The sequence below is a fragment of the Vulpes lagopus genome, chromosome 2, assembly GCF_018345385.1.
Source record: "Vulpes lagopus strain Blue_001 chromosome 2, ASM1834538v1, whole genome shotgun sequence".
NCBI classification, from domain to species: Eukaryota; Metazoa; Chordata; class Mammalia; order Carnivora; family Canidae; genus Vulpes; species Vulpes lagopus.
The window spans coordinates 40,499,015-40,524,072 of record NC_054825.1 but is presented as its reverse complement, the minus strand read 5'-3'; the positions used below and the strand labels follow the sequence as shown (position 1 = coordinate 40,524,072).

The 25,058-nt window shown below is 46.4% G+C and overlaps 1 protein-coding gene across 3 annotated transcripts in view; it reads left to right on the top strand.

Annotated features, from left to right (window-relative positions):
• The window catches only part of WDFY4 (WDFY family member 4), a 288,429-nt gene that overhangs the window by 187,876 nt on the left and 75,495 nt on the right, over positions 1-25,058 (top strand). For all 3 annotated transcript variants that reach the window (XM_041743891.1, XM_041743892.1, XM_041743890.1), the window contains exons 44-47: positions 11,633-11,781; positions 15,949-16,069; positions 17,920-18,005; positions 19,664-19,726. In XM_041743891.1, the coding sequence (XP_041599825.1) occupies positions 11,633-11,781; positions 15,949-16,069; positions 17,920-18,005; positions 19,664-19,726 (419 nt within the window). The remainder of the gene's footprint in view (positions 1-11,632; positions 11,782-15,948; positions 16,070-17,919; positions 18,006-19,663; positions 19,727-25,058) is intronic.

Sequence of the window (25,058 nt, the reverse complement as noted above, 5' to 3'; positions counted from 1 at the left end):
CAATGAAGTCTTGTAACAACATCATCCTTCCTATACCTGCTTAACTCAAAGCTTCCAGGCAGAGCACATTTTGTAGTCCTTCTCACATCTCATTATCATGACTTTGCTCATCCTGGTTTATCTACCTGTACTGCCTTGGCTGGTGACTCTCTGAAGCCAATCTTATTGCCTCCCACTCTGAGACCCGGAGTACCTGCAATCACCATTGCCCCCTGCATCACCCCCCACCCTTGCTCCTGGCACACAGACTAACCTTCCCCACTTTACCTGTCTTCCTCTCTCACTGCACTGGTGCTCCTTAACAGAGGGACTGCTGGCTACCTAACTTCAGGTGTGCCTGGAGTACACATTCAATAAACACTGATGAATGAAGATTTGTTAAATTCATGTTCATTTTATTTTGATTACAGAAGTAACGTATGTTTACTCTGTAAAATCTTAAAAAATGGAAATCAAAACATATATAAATGTATACACTCATATACATGTATATGTGCATTTACATTATCCAACTGCTGAAGACTAATAGCTGATAAAGTTTTGATGGATCAATACAGTATTGTGCTCATCTGAGAAATGGCTATTCAGTAAATGTGTAGTCAATTGAAAAACAGTGAGGAGATTAATGCTTTCTTTCTATAAAAACTTTTCTTTGCCTTAATCCCATAAAGGATTATATGAAGCTGTGATTCTCAACAGCGACCAGCTTTTCCCCCAGGAAACATTTACCAATGTCTGGAGACCCTTTCAGTTTCACAGGTTGGTAGGGAAGAGGCACTATTGGGCTCTGGTCAGCAAAGACCAGGAATGCTGCTATCCATCCTACAAAAGTCAGGACAGCCCCCTCCCCCAGAAAATAATTATTCAGTCCAAAATGTCTATAGTGTCAAGGTGGGACACTGTGATAGGAAGGATGCATATTAAGCAGATGTCACATTCCAGCTATCCCCTCCTACTTTCTTGATAGGATAAAGAAATATTGGATTGTATGTCTCCATATTGGTGATTTTCATTACGCTATGGTAAGAACAGATCGGTGGCCATGCTTTGCTTTTGCTTGTTATACTGATTTTCTGCTGCCGCCATAGCAAACTTCCACAAATTTAGTGACTTAAAACAATACACTTATTATTTCAAAAGTCCCAGCACAACATGGCTCCACTGGTTCTCTGCCTAGAGTTACACAAGGACGAAAGCAAGGTGTTGGCAAGGCTGCATTTCTCTCAACATGTTCTGGAAATGAATCCATTTTCCACCTCATCCAGGTTTTGGCAGAATTTGGTCCAATGCTTCTATAGGACTGAGGTCCCTATACTTTGCTGCTTGTCAGACAGGGGTCCTCTCAGCTTCTAGGGGCCACCCATATCCCTTGCCTTGTGGCTCCTCCTCCCTCCTCAAAACTGGCTACTGAGTCAAGTCCTCTCCCCCTTCACACCTTCCCATCCCCCCTCTGCCTCCTTGTCCCATCACATCTCTCCCACCAGCCAACTCTTCTGCCTTCCTCTTCTGCTGCTAGGGGGTCAGGGGAGTACACTGGACCCACCAGATTATCCAGGACAATTTTACCTGATTTGTACCTTAATTTCTTCTGCAGGTTCTTTCAAGCAGCACCTAGATTAGGGTCTGATGGGAACATCAGAGATGATGTTCTTGGGAGACATCTTTGGAATACTGCCTGCCATTTAGTATAATTAGGTTCATATCCCACTTAATTCATGTCCTCACCTTCCAAGGGGAGCTTCAGTGGGTGGCCTGGCTCCCATATGCTTCCCAAGCCCAGCCTGGTGGTTCCAGCCCTAACTGGGTTGGACTAAAGGTAAGATCTGGAGTTTACAGTCACAGCCAAGAGCTGTACCCCAGTCTATGCAGCTGGCGGATGACCTTGGTAATTGTCCTGATCTCTGAGTCTTGTTTTTGCTGGTTGTCCTACCCAGTGGCAGTTTCCTCAGGGGTCTTGTTGGAGGTGGTAGGGGATAAGAGCTTGGAGCCCACAGGTGACTGACTTTGTCAGCCCCTGAGAGGCAGGACAAAACCAGGAAGAGACTGTTCTTCCATCCTCCCCTGCCTTATACTTAAACTTCAGTCTTTCTTGGTCTCATGTCACACAGCAGGAAGCTGTCAGAAGTTCTGACATGGTTTTTGTGAGAGCAGGGATCTCCAGGCTGTGCCCACAAGAGCACGCAGAACCCAGCAGGGGCTGAGAACAAGAGCATCCCTGTTTCCATTTGATACTTTCCTTGCCTGCCTGGAGGGGACAGGCTGGGGGCAGGGGGCCCCAAGGAATGTCAGCTCCCTGGAACCAAAGAGTGAGCGGCTGCAAGATCAAGGTGATTCCTGACTTTATCTAGACCTCTCCTCTGTTTTTTGCATGAGTTGTTTTGATTCATTTCATTGGGTTGTGCTTGCTGCCTCGGGTTTCAAAGGTAAATTATGGGAGGGGTTATCTCCCAATTCAGCCTGAGTTTCTCTTGGCTCAGGGGAACCAAACCCCTAGACACACTTGTTCCCTGAAGGAGGTGTGCCAGGAGAGCAGCCAGGGTCACCTAGGGGCAGGCTCCTGATGGTGGGGGTTGCTGGGGGTGCGCAGAAGCTCCAGGCAAATTTGTACAGACCCCACTGACCCAATCCCATCTCCAACAGTTACAGGCCTCATGATTTTGAGTAAGTAATGGAACCACTTTTGAACTCATTTCTTTTATCTTTAAAATGAGGTCATACTCCTTGACTCGCCAGTATGTATCAAAGATCAAAGAGGTACAATGTGTCCCTGCCCGAAACTCTCTTCTCCACACAAGGGGAGCAATGGGTCCCCTTGACACAGTGGGTCAATTCTTACCGCTGTAGGCCATTGCTTGTCCTTTAATAGTACCTCAGGATTTGTTCTCACTCCAAGAAGGAAGGGGATGTGGGCTGCAAACCCTGGTACTTAATTCATGGACCTGAGGAATTGGGAAAAGACCTGTTAGTGCAAACAATGAAATGCTTCTATTAAAACCTTGCCCCAGCTGGCCTGACTCCTGGGGTGCTCCTGTGAGGCTAGGTGCTACAGGGGTGAGTGCCTTGGCATGATGTGAGGGGGGTCTGAGTGGGGCTGTTGTCCTGCTGACATTGTGGAGAATAAGGCAGAGAGTCAGAGAGGAACCCATGAGAGACCTGGCCTGCTGGGATGGGGCCCCAGCAGGAGTTCCTGCACCCACCACAAAAGGCAACATTTTGTGAAAAAGAGGGAAGTTACCAGGTTTGAGGCCTGGGTTGGTATATGGTGAAACAGAAAGAGTCCCTGAATTTAAAGCATGAGGCAGGAAGTAGCATGAGGAAGCAGGCCACAGGAACCCAAGAACATCCCGGGGCTGAAGAGCAGAGTGGGGTCTAGACTAGGAGCTCTCCATAGGCAGGCCCTAGCTGGCTGTAGGAGCTGGACTTGCCTCCCTCCCCTCTCACACCTCCACCAGCCAGGTCCTCACAGACCATTCCCACGCACCCCCCACTGCCTGGAGCCGAGGCCACCTTCTGGGTGAGCCTGTCCTGGTGTCCACTGCACGTCTACAGCACTCTGCTCACGCCGCGGCCAGCACCACTTCACCACATGGTTCTGTTGTTACTTTGAAGTCTTCCTGTGGTTTCATTATAGGCAGGGACAGGCTTGGGGTTAGCCTTGTTTCCTGACACGAAGCATCTATACTCTGGAAAGATCCACTGAGCTGGAGAGTGCAGTTGTGTCAAGAGGTGCCTGCAGGGAGCCGGCCATGTGTGCCGAGCTCAGGAAGTGGGCAGACGGCCCGTAGCCATGACCTGGGCCTGCTCCCTCAGGACCTGGCTAGTGGGGGGGCCCCCTTTGGGATCAGGTGGGGTGTGGCTGAGCAGGGGCTGGCTTCATGTCAAATCCACCACCACCACCAGAGAGGCAGATGCCGGCAGTTTGTGCCCATGAGGGCAGTTTGGCCAAGGGAACGTGCTCAAACTAGACTCAGAGCCTCCCTTTGCTTTTTGTTTGTGGCTATTATTGGCAAAAATGTCCCTTGCTAGATGTCTGGAGCTATTGCTCTGTGTTCTTTCCCTACAGCACTTCCTCTAGTCTCACGCCTGTGAGAATGGCTTCATCACTTTCCTTTCCTAGGTGGTGAAAGTCGGGCCTAGTGCGCTCGCTGGCTGAAGTTGCTGGGATTTGATCTCAGATCTGTGTTACTGTAAATTCATGTGGTCTCTTCCCAATTCAGTGTGTTGAGTAAGTTCCACTAAACCCCCCACTGCCCTGTCCTTTGGCCGCCTTTCCATATTGGGGCTCAGAGGTGTTGGCTTCAGGTCCTGTTGTGCTGCTTTTGTAAACTTTCTGGTTAACACTGGCCTGGGTGGACAGGCCTCTAGATCCCTCGCCACTCACAGCATCTCTGCCCAGGACACAGCATGTGCGCATGTACCAGCCTACCTACCTGCTCAGCCCCTGGTCCACTGTGATCTTAGGGCCCCCCATCCACTGTGTTCATTGTCAAGGACAGGAACTGTACGTTGAGGAAGGAGAGGTCATGGCACTGCCCCTTACCCATGAACATGTGCCAACAAACATAGAGAAGGTCTGCCCATGGCAAATGTGTGTGTGTGCATTTGGAAAGGAGGGGGTGGTGGTATCCTCTGTATTTCTCAGGCTGGTACTTTCTGCTTGTATTGAGACATATTGTAGCCAGCATGTAAGGAAGCTGGGGATTCCCCTAATTCAGCCATCTCCAGTAGACCTTTCAGGTCTGTGCTTTTTTTAAATTTTGAAGTGAAAGCACACCCACAGCAGGGGTGTGTGGTGGATGTGCATGCATGCTCAGAAAACCTGGGGGCACCTGCCATCAACTAGCCATCACGTAAGCTGGACAACCCACCTGGTGTGGTGGGGTGGATCCCTGGTTCCTCCTCCCCTGCCACCTCAGAAGGGCTTTGCCAGAACAGTCTAGGAGACTTTCCGGGTTGTAACCTCTTTCCAGGCTTCTGGGTGGCCTTTCCTTTCCAGAGGTCCCTAGGGAAATCAGAAGCTGCAGAATGGCAGCAGCTTAACTCATGTCTTTTTGTGAATGTTGGAGCTCTGATCGCCCCCAGCGATCCTTGGGATGGTAATTACTCTGGGCTACCTTTGCGTCTTTGATTAATGATTCCCAGGACTACCAACACATTTCTCTGCAAAGAGCTCCATTTGATGGGAGAAGTGGTACATTTAATGCATGTTAATTGTGGGCTCGAATCAGCCACTGTGCTATTGGGCATGATCCTTTGTGCTCTTAGAGATGAGACTCCACTTGGCAAGATGGGTGTCTAGCGTCTAGTTGAGAGTCAGAACTCAAGTGGGAGTTGTTTTTTGCTGTTGCTGTTCTCCTTAATTACATGAGAAACTAAAACTATTTTTTAATACAAATGCAATGTAAAATATTAGCTTTATTTGCTTGCAAGTAATCAGGTCAAAGGGAGTTATTTATACTCTGGACAGCAGAGAGCAGCATCAAGCTCTTCCCAGGTATTTTAAGATCAGGCATTTATAGCAAGGGAAGAAGTCTGTGAAGAAGTGACTTTCTATGTGGTAACTTCCCATATAGGTGAATGCCCATAACTGACTTTCTAAGATGCAGAGCTGTGTGTGTCCATACTTAACACCTTCTGCAACTCTATTTGGCATACTTTGTGCACAAAACCACTTCCAAGCTGGCCCTGTACCTCCCTGGACTTGCCTCCCTCATGCTTAGATGTGCACGCACGTGCACACACACACACACACACACACACACACACACACACACACTCATACCTGACTTTTGATTCTAATTGTACACAACTACTTATGATCTCCAAACATGTTCAGCTGGTTCAAGACTTTGTGTCTTGGAATGCTTCTCCCCTTATTTTATCCTCTTTACTCCTAACCCCAGCCTTGGGGTCACCTCCTTGGGGGCCATTTCTCTGAGGTCAGCTCACCCCCTCTTTCACCCCTATCTGGGCCAACAGCCCCCTCTATTTCCTGAGTGCTTGCATTTCCCCCTCTCCATGTCATACTGGGATAGTTGATATTCTCTCTCCTGTTGGACCATGAGCACCCTCTAGGTGTCCTTTGTCTCCCTCTGTGCCTAACAGTACATGGGATGCACACCTAAACATTCAGTGCAGGTCTGTTAAATGAATGTGTAAACGAATGAGTTGTGAACAGTATGCTGATATGAGATTAGACCTCATCTTTCATAGCTTTGCTGCTATCTGTGAGTCAGTTTCTCAAAGTATGGTCTTCGGATGACCTGCATCAGAATCATGCAGGCTGCTTATTAAAATGCAGATTCTAGGGCCCACTCAGGACCTGCTGAACCAGAACCTCTGGGAATGCAGCTTGGGAATACAAACTTTAACAGGCTGCCCAAGTGGTTCTCACACTTTCTCTTTGAATAAATGCCCGAGACACACAGCTCCAGGTTCTATACTATTCAGAGCTGCCCTGGCTAGAAATGTGTTCCCATTTCCGTCAGTTGCCAACGAGCAAATCCTTAATAAATGCAGCTTCCCTAGACTCTGCTTTGAACAGTCCTCAACACGTTTCACATTACACTGGTGCAATTTCTGTCCTTTCCATCTGATCTCCTCTGAGCCAGCAGTGAAATGCTGGGAGGCTTGGCTGTTCACCGGCTTGCCTGTGGAAGTGGCACCTGTGGGCAGGCAGGGGGCATCCCTGCTCTTTGTCTCTGCCTGAAAAGATGAGCTGCCATAAAGAGATCCACCCATTATAATTCTTCTCAGATTTGTCAAATTAATATAAAAATAATCTCTATTGTTTTATGATACATTTTTTTATTCCTAGTATGACCAAATGCTCCATTTAAAATGATCAAGATGCCAGAGTTCATAGGGAACCAACCTAAATAGAATTTATATAGTCTCTCTCCTTATTACTTAGCTTTTTTGTGGCAGTCAGTGCTTTCTGGAAAAATCAGAATACTTATTCCATATGCCAGTGTAACAGAATGCATTGATAGCAGAGTCTAAGCAAGCAGATCGCCTAGATCTTCTACAAAGATCGTCTATAAAAAGGGACACGTGATCCATGTGAGCAGGGCTAAAGCTTTCTTTGCAGTAGATCTTGCACACAAATATGAGGAAATGTATACACCTGCTCTGTTCTGGGTACCTCAAACGATGGCTCTGCCTCTCACTTTTTCTGCCCATCAAATTAGGGCATAGCACTAGCTTGCAGACTAATCATGCTAGAAAGAACTTCAGAGGGCCTCCAGCCAACCTTCCCCTTTTGCAGATGTGCACACTGAGGTCTGACTCTAGGGGAGAACACGGGCTGCCATGGAATGCCCCGGCAAATTGTTGCTCCTATAACTTCAGCTCTGGGATTTGGGGATTTCCAGGCAACCTGTTCCTTATCATACACAGGACCAGGTGTGGCCACATACTTAGTGATCCACCTGCAGAGAGTGATAATAGATCATCTGGCCAACCTCAAAAAAATTCTGCTTCTGAAGTAGAAGTTCCTCTTTTTTTAAAGGGATCGATAGAGTCAAGGCATGAGGGATTTCTTAACCATAAACAAACTTGGGAGGCAGCCCTCCCAGGGCTAATTTAAATGGAAGAGCAGGTAAGAGTTCACTTGGGTTCATTTTTTAGGTTTTAAAATACCATTCTTTTCTGGCAGAATCAATTTTTAAGCTATTAACTCAGCTCTCACCAGACATTTTTCTTGTGGTTTGGTTTATTCTGGTTGTTACTTAATTCTCCCCAAGGGAAGACACCAGGAGATCATAGGAATGTGCTCAGGCCCCTGCCATTGGCAGCACAGAGATTGGGGGAGGGTGGGCTTTGCAGGGAGTAGGGAGGTTTGGAGATATGCAGGCCAGTACTGGGGCTGGGGTTCTCTAGGTCTCAGTGTGTGAACTTGAAGATGAGGTCTCCTCTGTACAAAGGGATAAGAGGAAAAGTATAAACAGGCTGGCATAACAGTGTCCCTACAGTGCTGGTGGGGGTGAAAATTGGTGCCATGTCACAGGAAAGCAGTCTGACAACAGAGGAAGATTTAAGATACCATGCCCTTGATCCACAGTCTGACTTCCAGGAATATATCCTCCCGATGTACCTGTGTGTTCCAAGTGATATATGTACAAGGAGTGTCACTGCAGCATCACTTAGAATATCTAAACATTCAAAAACAGCCTGAATCCATAGGGGATTGGTTGAGTAAGTTCTAGTACCTTCTTGTAAGGAAATACTGTGTACCTATTATTAAGAGTTAGCTCTATAAGAAGCAATTTGGGAGGGTCTCAAGAGGGCCATTAAGGGAAAAAACTAGATGTGGAACAGTGAGCATATGAACATGTTATTTGTATAAAATGAAAAGGAGTGGATCCCTGGGTGGCTCAGCGGTTAAGCGCCTGCCTTTGGCCCAGGGTGTGACCCTGGGTCCTGGGATCAAGTCCCACATCGGGCTCCCTGCGTGGAGCCTGCCTCTCCCTCTGCCTATATCTCTGCCTCTCTCTCTCTCTCTGTGTCTCTCATGAATAAATAAATAAAATATTAAAAAATAAATAAATAAAATATTAAGTAAAATGAAAAGGAGATAAAACATCCCATGTATTCACAGGATCTCTTTGGGGGGATATACTGTAGGAGAGGTGCAACTTTTCCCCTACCCTCTTAGACTCTCCAGCTAGGCCTAAAAATTAAGTTGACAGCAAACAGATCAATAGCATGATACAGATTTTACTTTTATGGATATGTGGGGCTCTTCACAGGAACGTGAAGAACCTCCAGAGTGGTTAAGGCTGAGTGCTTAGGTTGAACAAAGGGCAGCAGTTGTGAAAAAGTAACCAAAGTCTAGTGAGGTTAAAGGGAGGTTTGTCCAACTGGGTTTATTTGACAAATTTCTCTAGGTCTAAACTCTCTGTCTAGGGTGCTGAGAATGTTCTTTTCCTCTTAATATAGGAAGGGCATTTTTCGCCTGGGCGTTTTGTCTCCTGCTTTCAGGGAAAAACAAACAAACAAACAAATAAACAAACAAAAAGGGTAGGCCAGAGTGCCCTTCTTATATGGGATGTTTTTTAAGTGTCTTTAACTCAAAATAATATGGGAAAGTGGCATATTTGGGGGTGACACATCTGCTATCCTCCAATACAATAAAGTGATGATGGTGGTTGCCTCTGGGGAAGGCTTTCAGGGAAGCTGAAGAGCTCCACTTAATTGCCTAAATCCCAAAGTAGACATGCATCCTCCATCCTTCCGATTATGATTTTATTATTATTGTTGGCTCTGCAGTTTGGTAGCAGTTCTTGTCGATTCTACCTCTTCTCGCTTAGATTCCTTACTTCTCTTCTTCCTCCTACTAGTCTCTGTTGCTATATCCCAAGCCATCATTCTTCCAAAAGACCACAAAAAGAGCCACATGACTGATTGTGCTCCTTCTGCTCTTGGCTCTTTCTGATCTCCTCTGCACCCAGAAGCCAATGTCCTCATTCAAAAATGACCCCTCCCACGGCTTCCTGTTGCAATGAGAGTAGAACCCAGTGGCCTTACCAAGACATCCAAGGCCCCTCCCCAACCCTGTATCTAAGCACACCTAGTTCTTACATTCATTTCAGCTACTCTGGACTCTCTCTACTCCCTGGATCTGCCCTTCCTGCCTCTAGGCTCTGGACTGGATGTTCTTTTCCCTGAAATGTTCCCTGAGTTTTCCATGGCTGCCCCATTTTTGTACATCAGGTCTCAGAGGTTGTCTAAAATAGTGTCCCCTTCAAGCTTCTCTCTTCCTTATTGTTATCACCCTAGTTTTTCTCTCTTAGCATATATCACAATTTATGATCATTAATTGGTTGACATGTATGCTTACTATCTGTCTCCCCACTCCTGGTTTTTAAGCCCCATGAGTATAAGTTCTTATTTATCTTGTCCATCCCTCTATCTCCAAAACCTAGCTCAGGCCTTTGCTTGTAGTAGGTACTGAATACAGACTTTCTCATAGATGACTGTCTGGATGAATGAATGAAGTTGGGAATGAATCCGTGATGAGCTGGGGCTCTGCAGGTGGTTTGAGGGCCAGGTCCTCTGACAAGGTGGATGCAGAAGAGGCCAGGGAAGCCAGCTGCCTATAGGAGGCTTGGATTTTTAGAAACAAGGACTCTTAGCTAGTCCTCACTTAAGAAAAATAGTTCAGAGATGACTGGCCCTGGATCACAGTGGATAATGCTCATCTTGGGCCAAAAATCCTTTGGCAAATCTTCTCTTTCTGGTCTTGGCCCTGACTTTGGCTGATCCCAATTGATGCATGAGTTGGAAAACTGGTATTCAAAGCCTGCTTTCCAGATTTCATCACGGTGGTCCCAATATTGTTCCCAACATAAAGCAGGGAGCATAGCTTCAGTCCAGCCTCTACCACTAGGTGACTGATGACTGATCTTTGGTGAGATTCTTAATTCTGGGACCTCTTTTTTTTTCTCCCCAGTAGTAAAACCTCCCTCGTCTAATTGTAAGGATTATATTGGTTAATATGTGTAAAATGTTTACAGTGGTTATATGTTAGGTATTCAAGACAAATAAACAAATCAGATCCTCTTTTGTGTAACTGAAATTAGCACAGAATTACCCTGAGAAAATGTTGGCCTTGGTCTTACTCTTGGTCCATTTGGGTTTCTGTAATCTAGAATTCATTTATTCGCTCACTTTTTCAGGGATTTATTCCATGTAAAGACCAACTTAGTCCTTACTTCATGCAAAATTCTGGGTCATACCAAGACTTTGCTCCAGGTCAGGCTCCCCAGGAAGCCAGCTATGGGCCCAGAAGATGTGCATGCCAGATGTTCACTGGGAGTGACAATCACAGGATTGTGCAAAGGAAGAAGTGCAACTATAAGATAGTCTCAGCAAAGGCCTCTGTTGATTCCATCAGAGCTGTAGGTTTGGGGTGATTCTTCAGAGTTGGGTAGAATTGAAGCAACAGGTGATTCTTCCTACCCTGCAGTGACCAGTTGCTGGGTACAGACTGCCACTGAGAAGAGCCAGGCACTCTCTTTAGCAGAGATGATTCTGGAAAGTTGCCAGCATTTCCAGCTGCTGAAAGAATGAATGTGAGTCTGAAAGAAGGGATGTGGGTGGAGCACATGCTTCCTCTGCATACACTTGAACTAGCCTTGGCCTTGGAGAGACAGCAGGACCAGTCTTAAACTCGTGGATCTAGGTAGACTTGTTCCAGTCCTGGCCCAACCACTTATCAGCTGGCCCTCCCCACCAAGCTCCAAAACCTCTGTAGCTGAGGGATGGCTCATACATGAAAATCTTTCTCATTGCAACCGCAGAATGTTTTGCATGGCTGTGGAGGGGTCTAAAGTGAGAGAACATTGTCAATATGCTCAATACAGCGGTAAATACTAATCCACGTGTCTTGGTCAGGGTGGGAGTGGTCTTGGGTGAATTAAATGACAAAACAGGGTGTTGGGTATACAGGGGCCACTTAAACTGTGAAGAGCAGTGTGGCTCTCAGGCAATGGCTCTGCCCTTCTTACAAGATGTTACTCTTATTTCCAGACTTTCAGTAGGTGACTGGTCACTGCCCTCCTGCCCTCCATAAGGATGATGGGCATGCTTCACATGCACACGGACTAACTCTGATGCTGTCTCCCTACAGGTGACACAGAAGTACTCCCTGGTGATTGTGCAGGGCCATCTGGTCTCCGAAGGGGTCCTGCTCTTTGGCCACCAGCACTTCTACATTTGTGAGAACTTCACACTCTCTTCTGTGGGTGATGTCTACTGTACCCGCCACTGCTTATCCAAGTGAGTTCCCTACTTCTCCCAGCAGATTCTCCCCTGAGCCTTCACTTCCTTCTCAGCCACCCCTATTCCCACCCCTCCCACATTGTTGTTATTGTGGGCTTAGGTTTGAGCCTGAACTTGAGCCATGAGATAAAACAGGAGAACTTTAAGACACAGGTATCTATAGCTGTGGTTTCCCAAAGCTAAAATCTGGACTGAGTAACAATGAGGCAGCTTCTTATGCCTCTTGTGATATGGAATGCACCTCAAGACAAGGGGGAATCTCTCTTTAGGTTATTTGGGTGATGGATCCAGTTGCATCAGCTTACTCATTCAACAGCTTATTGATTGCTCACTCTTGAGTAACATTAGGCACTGCCCCTCATGCTAAGTGAGGCACACAAGTGCAATCAGCAGCACAGATAGGTTCTTTCGGAAAGAGTTTTGGGCACACTGTCTTCATGATACAAAATATTTGTCATGGGAGGACTCTTCTGGGCTCACACTTGATGACATGGGGCCAGTGTGCTAAGGTGGGCCTATTAGAAGAATACATGGGCTGAGATCTGGGTTTTGAAGGATGGACAAGATTTGGATAGAAATGTGAAGAATTCTTGTTCACATCAACTATTACTAGAGGCCTTTGGCAGGAAATTCAGAGGTTCTTCTTTATAATCAAATGTATTTGTTCTGTTCAGGTTCCAGTAGCTCTCATTAATTCCCTTGTATTTACAAAGTACAACCATTCAAGATCAAAATTTTTTTAAAGATTTTATTTATTTATTCATGAGAGACACACACAGAGAGAGGCAGGGACACAGGCAGAGGGAGAAGCAGGCTCCACGCAGGAGCCCGATGTGGGACTTGATCCCGGGACTCCAGGATCACGCCCTGGGCCGAAGGCAGCACTAAACCGCTGAGCCACCCAGGGATCCCCATTCAAGATCAAATGGACTGTATTCACACTTTTGTTGGAAGTTCAGCTGTCAGGTCATATGCTTCCACTTGATCATCATGTTTGAATAGATTTGGATGAAGATATCTTGATTTTTCTGACTAACAAAGGTTCAAATGATGACAGGATAATGTCTTAACTCATTGGCTCTCCAACTAATATCAAGTCACCTTGAGGGCTAGTCAAAACAGACTTCTGGGACCTAGCTTCATCCCAGTTTCTAGTTTGATAGGTCTGCAGTTGGGCCTGAGATTTTAAAAGTGCTTAGCTGACACTGATGCTACTGGCCTGGGACCACACTTTGAGAACCACTGTTTTAGACTATTGACAGAATAATCAGAGTCTTAGCCTGCCAATAACGAAGAATTTTAACGCCCAGTTGCCTTATCATTTCTAGCCGATGGCAGGAAGTAAGAGTTTAAGGAGTATGGCAACCCACCTTCCTTTGATTTAGATTTACTTTAAAATGCTTGGCCTTTTCCTTTCTGCTAATTTCCATCTTTTATTCATACCAAATGTTCACCGATTGCCATGAGTCTTCTGTGCTTTTCCAAGGCAGGAGGAGCAAAATTAATACTTGGCACATGCATCCCATCTTATTGCTCATGTTTTATTGATACTGATCAATATGGACAATGAGTCTGCAGACTTCCCTTTCTGAGAGCTGATGAAAGCTTTCTACTCTACCTCTATGTATGGAATGCCTTTATAATGACTTGTAGAATCCTTTGCTTCACTCTCCACCTCTGGTTTAAATTGAGTTAGTGTTAGATAAGATCTTGTTGATTAGGTAAATTGTATTTATGAAGTACGTGTAATCATGATCAAACTGACTGTATCTGCACTTTTTTTTTTTTAAATTTTTATTTATTTATGATAGTCACAGAGAGATAGAGAGAGAAGCAGAGACACAGGCAGAGGGAGAAGCAGGCCCCATGCACCGGGAGCCCGACGTGGGATTCGATCCCGGGTCTCCAGGATCGCGCCCTGGGCCAAAGGCAGGCGCCAAACCGCTGCGCCACCCAGGGATCCCTGTATCTGCACTTTTAATAGAAGTCCAGTTGTCAGATTGTATGTACTCATTTGATTTGCAATGATGAAGGAGACTTTCCACGTCTGGAAATGTACTTTTCTAGAATGCAAGTAGGAGGGGAGTGAGAACAGATTACTACCCTGGAATATCATTTGGGAATTTCTTAGGTAATTTTAGTCACCAGACCTCAAAGAAGTATTTGTTAACCAGATAGTACTTTCTATCTGAGGTCTTGTCTGCTGCTCTAAGAAACTGCTAGCACTCGTGGAGATGCGGTTCTCAGAGACTGGCTATTAGATCATGTCAGATCAATGGGGATTAAGTCTTATTTTGACCATGGAGACTAAGGAAGATACATAAATAAGCCAGTTAAAAATAAAGCTAACGCAACCCTGAAATGTCTCTCTAAAAGACTGGCATCAAATTGAATATAGTTGAGCACTAGACCTTGAAAGAGGCTCTCTGATGCACCATAAAAATATCCCAAATAAAACTCAAGAACACTGCAAATCCTCCAGCATTGATTATACTTGTGTACTTTGGAACTTTCTCAGAAAGTTAAGAACTTTTCCAGAAGGTTTATTTTGCTTTCAGTGAAAGCCTCTATTGCCTGAATAGAATGACTATATTTGTTTCCTAAGGGTGTATAACGAAGTATGAAAACCTGGGTGGCTTAAAAAAATTTATTGTCTTCCAGTTCTGGAGGCCAGAAGACCAAAATCAAGAAGTTCAGGGATAGCTCAGCTCAGCCCCTGATGGAGGGACAAAGAGCCTTAGCCAGCAGATTTGAATTAAAGCACCAAGCAGAAAGAAGCATCCACAAGAAAAGCCACATTTGTATTTGATCAAACCTATAGCTATATGGCTCAGAGCAGGGACCTGAGAGGCTTATTCTAAGAAGCGGCAGGAAGAGCTGCAAAGGGCTGAGTCTACATCCTGGAGGCTGGCTGTGCTGGAGGCTGAGCAATGGGCTTAGGCTCTGTCCCCCATGAGCAGCCCGCCCTTCCACCTTCGGGAATCGTTCTGCATCATGCACAAATCCAAGTCCTGAGCGCTGCAGATGCTGGGCCACCCCCACTCACCGGCGATGAGAGAAGTCCTGCCGACCTGTGGGCCAAACTGATCTTTCTGGGGTCAAACTGATCTTCCCCCAGGGGTGTGTGGCATGGAGGCCCAGGGGCTGTTCTGTAGGCTGGGTGGGGAGGGTCAGCCTCGGTGCTGCGGTGGCGAGGAGGTGGAATGCGGGCTTCTCTCCCATTCCTGCCGCCTTGTGTGGGTGCAGAATCTTTCAGTACTTGGCTCTTTGCATCTGTGGTTGATAACACGGGCTTCTTGAGGGCTGAGGTACCTGGAGGACCGGCCCTCTAGTTTTCAAGTCCTAAAAGGGCATTTGATCAGAGCTTTTGCAATCACATACACAATTTAAATTTGCTATGTAACTCAGAAGTTCAGAAATGTGAGTCTATAACTGAAATCACTTTTGTGAAGTCCCAGCTTGTATCAGTGCTGAAAAGCTCCATCTGGTTCCCTAAAGGGGTTTTTACTCCCAGTGCACAAACTGTCCTCTTTGGGGTGAATCGGAGTCAAATTCATGACTCTCCTTTTTTCCCCTCTCCTTCTCTTCCCAAGGGGAGTCATTCTGACCTCTGAGAGGGCTCCTGGCTCTGGGCTTGTGCTCTGGGGGCCCCCACCGATGCTGTGGCCAGCGTCCTCCAGACCTTCTGGAGCTCTCAGCCTGTTGCACATGTCCCTGGGGCTCAGGGGTGCCCGGGCCACCTCAGGCCCCACGTTGCTGAAGCCACGCCAAACAGGCTTCTTTATGGAGGCCCTTCATCTTTCTGCCTTTGTCTTTTGGCCTGAAATTTTTCTGTGTGTAATGGGGTCTTTCACTCTTCCCCACCCCCTTGACCCATGTTTGACCCCTGTACACCAGAGAACGTTCTTATACCCCCTGCTCACACCCCCGCACCCTGTGCCACTGTCTACCCTAGAGGCTGTCCCCTCACCTGGTGACATTGGTGCCCCACCCTGGAGCAGGAGCTCAGAAAAGAGTCGGCAGGTAGGGCACTGGCCTCCTGTCTGGCAGTGATTGCAGCACTTCCCCCCATGGTGTCTGCAGAGCCACAGGCACAGCGGAGGTGCAGCAAGGGGAATAAGCCCTTCACTCGCCCTCTCAGTGCATGTCATGTTTCCTTTCCAGCATCAGCGATCCTTTCATCTTCAACATGTGCAGCAAGGACAGGTCCTCCGACCAGTACTCGTGCCAGAGTCACAGCTATGGGCAGCTCAGCGAGCTCCGGCAGGCACGCTTCCTCCTGCAGGTACGCCCTGGGGAGGGGGCAAGAGGGACAAGCAGCAGCTCCCGGTGCAGTGGTCCAGACACTAGCGAGGCCCCCACTCAGTGTGACGAGCATCCCTTGTCACCTCCCTCACAACTGTGCACCGCCCAGTGCCCTCTGGGACACATCTGTGAGCATGACTTTTGTTGGGCCCAGTTTCCCGGTTGGCAGTTCTGAAGTCTGCTTCACTCTCTCCCTAGTCCCTGCTATTGGCTGCTGGAAACTTCTCCCTCTTACTGCATCATTAAGGACCCAGCTTCTTTGCTGTATTTCCCCTCTTAACCTACCCGTAAGCTGCTTTGGAGAGTCTAGAGTACAGGACAGGGCAGCTCCATTGCCTCATAGCAGAGCTGATGACTAAGGGTCGAGGGTCAGCCTACCCTGTCTGAGGGCATGCATGGCCTCCCCTGACTTCTGCCCTTGCCCCATGGCCACACCCATCTCCACATTCCCTGGGCATTTCCTGGGCCAAGTGGTTCAGAGATCTCCTGATTATCCCCTCCAAGCAGGGTCCCAGGGCTTCACCCAGTACCTCCAAAGGCTCACCAGGGGCCAATGGAGCTAATTCCCTTCAGAGGCAGGGCTCTGACACCAGCCAGACACAACCTGGAGCATCTCACTTGAGTTGTAAAAGGAGGAGCCTCTGCTGGCCCCAGACACATCTGGCCTCCCCAGCCCAGCCTTACTAGTAACGAAGCTGCTTCTGTGTCCAGAGGCCACCCAGGCAGCAGGCAGAGGACAAGATTTGGGACCACCCTTGTAGGATGGGAGGGGCCCCATTCTCTCCTCCACCCTCTCTGTAATGTCTCTGTTCTGCTAAGGCCAACAAGGGAACAATGTTTGGCCCTAATACCCCTGATCATAAGAGCATCTTACTGGTAAATGTCTTTGGGTCTATAATTTGTCATGTGATCCTCCTGCCAGGGGACTAACTTATCATTATCTGACACTGAAGCTCAGGGAGGCCTTTCAGCAGGGCTCATTCTAGAAAGGATCATTATGAATGCTTTCCCTCTGCTCAGGAGCCTAGTGAACTGGACTCTGAGAGCTCACTTCCAGCCACGTAGAAGTGGGACCTGACTCTATTGTGGGATGCAGCATCCATCTGTGCTTCCATGCCCGGGCCTCACCCCTGCCTACCTCCAGCCCTGGAAATTTTCTCCCTGACCCCATCTCATCCATGAGCCTCATCCTACACATAGACTCTCTGTGGCTGTTCCAAGTCTGTTATTTACACAGCTTGGAATCGAGAGAAGGGAGGCAGGAAAGAAATAAGAGGAGATTATGTAAAGTTCATTTATCCATTAACAAAGTACCCTTGGTATGTCAGCCTGGCCACATCACATTGGCTCTGCAAAATGAGTTCGGCAAAGCACCCTGTGCCTGCAGGTCCGTAGGTCCTCATACAGTGCTGCCCAGATTGGGAGTTGTACCCACCCAATAGGTTCCCCTAATGTTCTGATAGGGTGACTCTCTGGTTCAGGAAACCAAACTGTGGAAACGAAAGTGTCTGAAGGTAGCCCCTGGGCCCTTTCCTTCCTCTGTCTGTTTCTGGCTCATCCTGGGAGTGGGGCCCTTGCTTCCTGCTTCAGTCAAAGGAAGTCTGAGGCCCCCTGCCTTTCTACCCATTCTGTGGAGACCCCCACTCATCACTATCACCAAGGTCTTCCCACCTCCTGGGGAGATTGGAAAAATCAACCCGGAAGGGTTGCCTGACACAGAGAACCAAATGACCTAGACCTACTGACCTAGACCTAGCTGGTGGCTCTAGGCCCTGGAGTCTCTCCATTCCAGACAACTTCAGTAGCAGTGAAAGGGGTTTCTCTTTACAGGACATCGCTCTGGAGCTCTTTTTCCGAAATGGATATTCCAAGTTTCTTGTCTTTCACAACAATGATCGGAGTAAAGTCTTCAAAAGGTAAGGGTTTGAAAAATCCTTCTCCAGGAGAAAACTGATCATGAACTGAAAACAGAACAGAAATGGCTCTGCTCTGTTCTCGGGTGCACTCTTCTCAACCCCGGCAAGCAGGATTTAGACACAAGAGGGACTTCCTGACCTCCAGAGCTGTTAAATCATGGAATGGGGACGCCTTGTGGCTCAGTGGTTGAGCCTCTGCCTTGGACTCAGGGCATGACCCCAGAGTCCCAGGATTGAGTCCCTGTAACATGTTGCCCACAGGGAGCCTGCTTCTCCTCCCTCTGCTTGTGTCTCTGCCTCTCGGTGACTTTTGTGAATAAATAAATAAAATCTTAGAAAAAATCATGTAATGAAGTGGAGAGAAAGATGCAGAAGTGCCTTCCCACAATCCTGGGAAACATGCTCTGTTTCATGGACTGAAGTCATTTAGGACAGTCATGACAAGGGGGAAAAACTTGTGTAGACACAACACATTTAAGAAGCCAGCTGTTTAATGGGCCTTCCAGAATCTTCTGGCTTTGTTTTTTTAATTTTCCAGATAATTTTTTTTGGCTTAATCTTTCTTTTTGATCCCACTTGCCAATTATAGTTGTTCCAATTTCATATTTCACTGGAAAGAATTCCAAACAACTGATTTCCCACCTCTTCATGGAACATCTTTTTTTCTTAAAGAGAGAAGCCTGCTGTTTTAGCTTAACTTGTTTCTCCAAATCGATGAATCAGTCTAAGAAATTTAAGTGAGTGTATACGTGATTTGATACTAATGGCTATTTTTTTCATCATCATTAAACTTACAGATATACAGAGTTATGGAGAAATCTAGAAGGGCCAGAAAGGAAAGTAGGTTCTTAGCCAGACAAGCCAGAAGGGGTGGTTAAATTCAACTCCACTTTGGGCTGGGAGTTTTGAGGTGATATTTGACACCCCTACTTAGATCTCAGAGATTCTAGCGTTGCCTTCCTGACCAGTAACTGGCTCCAGGACCAGCTGCCCGATCCAAAGGCAGGGCCAGCATGGAGAAGGCGACTCCTGTAGAGAGGCAGTTGCACCAGCTCTGGGCACTTCTCCACTGCTTGTGGGCCTTCCTCTGAGGTGCCTCCAAGGAGTGCTGTTATATGGCCTCTTCAGGTTTTCTTCAAGCTCCATTTTAGATCAAGCCAAAAGAAGGAGAGAGGCAATGCAGAACCTCACATCCATTTTTCCCTGTGATTCCTGTGTGTTTAGCACAGTTTTTCACAATTAACCTTAGAAGTCTTATACATCCATAGTTCAGGCAGTGAATGTTGGCCAAACCATTCCCAGGCCTGCCTCAAGGAGCCTTAAATAAGATGGCATTTTCAGTGATTGCTGAAATTGGCAATGAAATTGTCAAGTGCCTGGCCCCACCTGCCAACATGCATAGCTTTAATTGTAATTATCAATTATTGTTTATTATCATTTTTATTAAGGCCAGAATGTGTGGTGCCAGGGACTGCCCCTGAGTGTCACAGAGGTACACCTGGGTCTGGTTCTGGTGTTCATGACCTGGGGACAGGATGGGGTGTGAAAGGGACAAGTATCTACCCTTTTGACTGGCACCAAAAATGTCTCTCTGGTGGTAGAAGAGTCCTGGCTCTGCTGCTGGAATGATCCTTTCCTTTTTTTTTTTTTTTTCTTAGCTTCTGCTCTTTCCAACCCAGCTTGAAGGGGAAAGGCATCACGGAAGACCCCCTCAATCTAAGGTAATGATGCAGGCAGGAGTCCAGCTATGCTCTCTGGGCATGGTGCTGGCCTTGCTTTGATTGTTTTCATTTGTCTAAACCTACTGTAAAGAAGTTATGCAAAGAGCACATCAATCTACCATCCCCCTCATTTTTCTCTCTCTCATCTTCATCCTCTCATCCTCCTCCTGGAGTTCCTTCTGCCGATTAAACCTCTGCAAAGGGACTTGGAATTCCATGTGCTCTGTGACTTTTTCAGACCAAAATGCAAGAAGTAGTCCTCTGCCCATTGTGGGTGGGGAAAGTCGCTTGATGTGGTGTCAACCCAGGCCCAGCCTTGGTCTCAGGCCCCCAGGTGGGGGCTGTGAGCAATCCCAGCTCTGTCCTTCCTACATGACAGTCTCCGAAAGCTCAGAAGCTCAATTAGCATATTGGTAGAATGTGAGTCAGATATTAACTTATGAATCTGTGATATGGAGCATCCTTGCCAGGAAATGAAATGTTTGCAGCCACCTAAAATGGTCTCCTTTTACAAGTACGCAGTTCTCTGGAAGGCTAATTCAAGGATCAGTAAGTGCTTTTATTTCTATTAGAAATGAAATGAGAAGAGGTGGTTGCTGGTTTTTCTCTAGGAGTATGTAGGAATGGGGTGGAGAGGGGTGTCCCCAGGAGTGGCATTCAAAGTAATTATAATTAAAAAAGCCCCAAACAAAAAAAAATATTTATGACTATGTAACAGATACTGCCAAGTCATTCATAACAATTTATTGATAGCTTGTTAAATGTGGTGGTTACTGCTTAGCAGAGTAACGAGCGAAACACTCAACATCTCCCCTGTCCTTACTGAATTTACATTTTCTTGAGGGAGGTAGAAAAAAGGCAATTTAAATGAGTGAAACAAAAAGCGTATTAGATAATAAGCATAAGTATAAAAGATAAAGTAGGTAGAGGTAGGGTGGTAAGGGAAGCCCTCACCAAAAAAACGATATTTGAATCCAGCCATGAACAAAGTGGGGAATGGAGTGATGCAGGTAACCAAGAAGAGTGTTTCAAGGTCCAGGGGCGAGCAAAGCAAAAGCCATCGGGGGAGTACAGTGGGCTCAGCTGAGGTCAGGGTGTGTGGGATGCAGGGAAGAGAGGGGAAAGAGCTAGCTGGTTCATGCAAACCTTGGGGGCTCGGTAATGGCGTTGGCTTTTACTCTGAGTAAGAAGTCAGTATTGGAGGAATGATGTGACCTAACTTATATTTTAAAAGAATCACTCTGGTTTCTGTGTCAAAAATAAGCATAGTAGACCGAAGGCAGAAGTGGGAGTCCAGTCAGGAGGCTGTGGTGGTAATGTAGCTGAGAGATGCTGATGTCTTGGATTGGGGAGGGGAAGGAGATGATGGCACAAAGATGGTGTGAAGTGCTGTGTTTCTGGACATGTTTTGAAGCCATGTCTGCTGGGATTTGTTGCCAAATCAAGTGTGGGGTGTGTGAGAGAGGACTTAAGGATAACACCAATGATTTAGGCTTGAGCAACTGGAAAATGGAATGGGAAGAGTGAAGGGAGAACTTTGGGGTGTGGTGGACACCAGGAACTCAGCTTTGGACATGTTTTGAGATGCCTGCCAGATGTCAAGCTGAGAGTGTCATGTAGGCCAGTGGGTATATAAATTTAGAGTTTAGGGAAAGGTCCAGGTGAGATGGCAATTTGAAATCGTGTTTAAAGCTATGACTCTGGCCAAGATCATCAAGAGAATGAGTACACATGGGAAGGACTGTACCTTGGAATATGCCAGCCTTTAGAAGTTAAGGACATGGAGAAATCAAAAAGTTACAGCCAGGAAGATAGGAGGGACTGCAGGTGTGGGAAATGTCCTTTAAGCCAAATATTCGAAGAGGGAGTGGTCAATGGTGTTTGTGATCAAATGTTATTGGTAGGCCAAGCAAGAGAAGAACTAAGAAATGACCACTGAATTTTGCAACAGGGGGATTATCGATGACCTTCAAAAGAGCAGTTGAAGTAGCTGCCAGCAGAAGCTTCCTGTTGTATCAGACAATAATCCTTTAGTTGGTAGATTTGTGGGGAAGTCCATGGCATGCCAGGGAATGGTCCAGGAGGCCCAGGAGGTGCTGGGTCACTAGAAGAGAGATAACTGTTTACGAACTGGAATGGACGTATTTCAGTAGTTCAATAATGGTACAGTCCTAACTGTGCATATTAGCTGAATATCAGCCCTTGTGATCTCATATTGTTTCATATGAACTTTACTGTCCATACTTCAATTTCTCTGTAACATTTTAGTGCAATTATGGAAAGCTGCTTCAATTTAAATGAAGCGAAAAAAGCAGATCCATCATTTCACATACCCGCCATCACCTCACATACCTGAAGACCAATAAAGGTCTGGCTCCTGACATGGCTAGATCTCTGGGTTCAATAAATCCCAGCACACTGTAGGTGTACACCTCATAGTGAGGATTTCCCTTGAGTTGACTCCATTTTTGGTAGGCTGTCCAACCAATAGCTCCAGTCAATAACTTAGGAATTCCACCACATGAGGAATGCTCTGTTCCAGTAATTTTAACAAAAATCCCAAAAAATGATTTCCAAAATTAGGTTAGTGCCCATCCCAGAACTAATCAAGTTCTTTCATAGGACAGATCAGTGCCATGTGCCCACCCACCTTCTGGAGATGGGATTAGTCCCACCCAACAACATAGACCACACAGGGTGGTGGTTCCCCAAGATTATCAGGGCTCTGTTATCAGAAGAAAGGTGAATACTGGGGGGCCAGCAAAAGCAGAAAGCCATCCACTGCTCCATATGGAGAGCCCCCCAGACACCACAGCACTCATAAGCTGTACACTCATTTTCTCTCTCCCTGGAATTTCTCTCTCTTTGCATCAACTTTGACATGCCACTTCACTGAACCCAGTTTGCCTCTACAGATCACTCTCTTCCTTACAAATGATGCCTGTGAGATCACTCAGTGGGCACACAGCTGTCCCACAACTGTGAGCCCCACCCTATCCATTTCTATTCTGGTGCTCTCAGAGTCTTAGAGATGCTTTGCCCCAACAATGCATACCTATGTCTAAATTTCTGCCCCAGATGGAGGGGGAGCAGACAAAGGAAAAGCAGAAGGAAGAACACAGAAAAGGAGCTAACTTGTGGCTATGGCCACTAAGTTGGGGGGTTTGTACAAAAATGAATGCTAAGTGTCAGGAAAATTCTTGGCCTGAGATGAGTCAAAGGTATGGAAATTTCTCCTCACTCATTCATAGGGATGAGGTACCCCCTTGCACTTGTCGGACAACTGGGCATTGTGCTATTTCCATTTAGTTTATTTTTTCTATGATGGCTCTCTGGGCCCATTGGAGCAGGATCTCTCAGGGCCATTCTGTGCCTGCCTGGCACAACCCCAGAACAGCTCCAAGCATGGAGGCCCTTGGGAAACATAAAGATGGGAAGTCCTGGAGTCAATTGGGAACAATGCATAGTGCCAGAGGAATGGCTATCTAAGCTCATGGAAGGTGTGCTTTCCAAAATGAAGAAGCCCCAGTCGGATCATTGGTCCTAGGCTCTGGGACCTGGTGAGACTGTGATGCAACAGCCAGCAGTGGGCTTTGAGATCAAACCAGTCTTAGTTGTCGCAGTAGATGCTCAATAAATACTTTAATTCCTTCACTTAGTTTTAGCATTCCCTGCTATATGTGTAGGCATGTATCTGGAAGAGTTGATTAAAACAGGGGGCTGGCTGTGCTCTCAGACCTCATGCATCTCTCCTCTCCAGTCCTTCTCCCACCAGCCACACTGGATCTTCAGGGGTTTCAGATAGGAAAGGCAATAATGGCCCTCAGCCTTCGGAGGCCTAAGCTGGCCATTGCCCCATGCCTAGAGCAAACTTGATTATTTTTCATTTGGATTACTAAGGGCAATGCCCAATCCCCACAATGAGTCTCGAAAAATACCTATCTGCTTTTCAGACATTCTAGTGAACATGAACTTCTCATCTCTGATAGAAGTGTGCAGTCCATTTTGAGAGTTTTCAACTAGCCCAAGAATCTTGGATTTTGCTGTAGGTTTTTGTATCTTCAACTCCCAGCGTCTGAGAACTGATTTAGCCCCTCTGCAGGCCATTCCTTACATATAGGAAACCAGAACTTTTGGGTACCAGAATTTTGCCTAGAATTCCCATGACAATGGCTGCCTCCATAACTGAATTACAAGAAATTTCTGTGGGCCTGGATCCTAATTGGGAAATACTTGCAAAGCCTGGATGAACCTGGGATCTGTAATCTATCCATGTCTCCTTATGGTACAAGACTAGAACATTCTGATGACAGCATGTGGCATCATCAGATATTCATGGGGTGCAAGATTCTGCAAGCCTCCAGGGGTTTCTCATAGAAAGCCAGCTAGACACTTAGCTAGCTAAGTATCTGGGGAGCCAGAAAGCCCCACAATGTGAGACACAGGCAGGCTCTGATGAGAACTGAGAAGGACAACGAGTCAGAAGAATAGAAAGAATAGCTAAAGTGACAGGGAAGGCCAGCTGGTTGAGAATGTCCCTGAGAATAAACAAATTCTTACACTCAGAGTTGTCTGTATCCTCTACAAAGGGTTTCAAACAGCTTCAAAATTAAATGCGGAGTACAATGATCATTTAAAAATGATCCCAAAATTCCTTTAAAGGAGAGATCCCAAATTTCCTTTAAAGGTGTCAATCAGGGATCCCTGGGTGGCGCAGCGGTTTGGCGCCTGCCTTTGGCCCAGGGCGCGATCCTGGAGACTCGGGATCGAATCCCACGTCAGGCTCCCGGTGCATGGAGCCTGCTTCTCCCTCTCCCTCTGCCTATGTCTCTGCCTCTCTCTCTTTCTCTCTCTGTGACTATCATAAATAAGTAAGTAAAAAATTTAAAAAAAAACATTAAAAAAATAAAGGTGTCAATCAGGTGACCTAGTTATCTAATTGTCCTGAAACTAAGAAAAAAAATATATACTTGCCCTAGATTACATCATATTCCAGTGACAGAAAAATGAGAATCAGGGATTTCTGTTTCTTTTCTTTTTTCCTGGAGAATACTTTCTCTTGGCACTGAATATCAAATTTGCCCTTGTCTAAAGGATAGTGGGTATCAAAGAAGGCAGTTCCCTTTTTATAAGATGTGAAAAAAGAGCTCTGCAGAATATAATCTTCTATATTAATGCTCTAAAAAAGTAGGGCCCTACCATTTGGACTTACTTCTATACAGACATTTCTTTGGGATGGCAGCATTGTATTTTTTCCCAATGGTTTCAGTTCATACTAAGCCCAGAGTTTAGAAAACTCAGAGAAATTCAAAGCTTGGGTGCCTATCTGGTT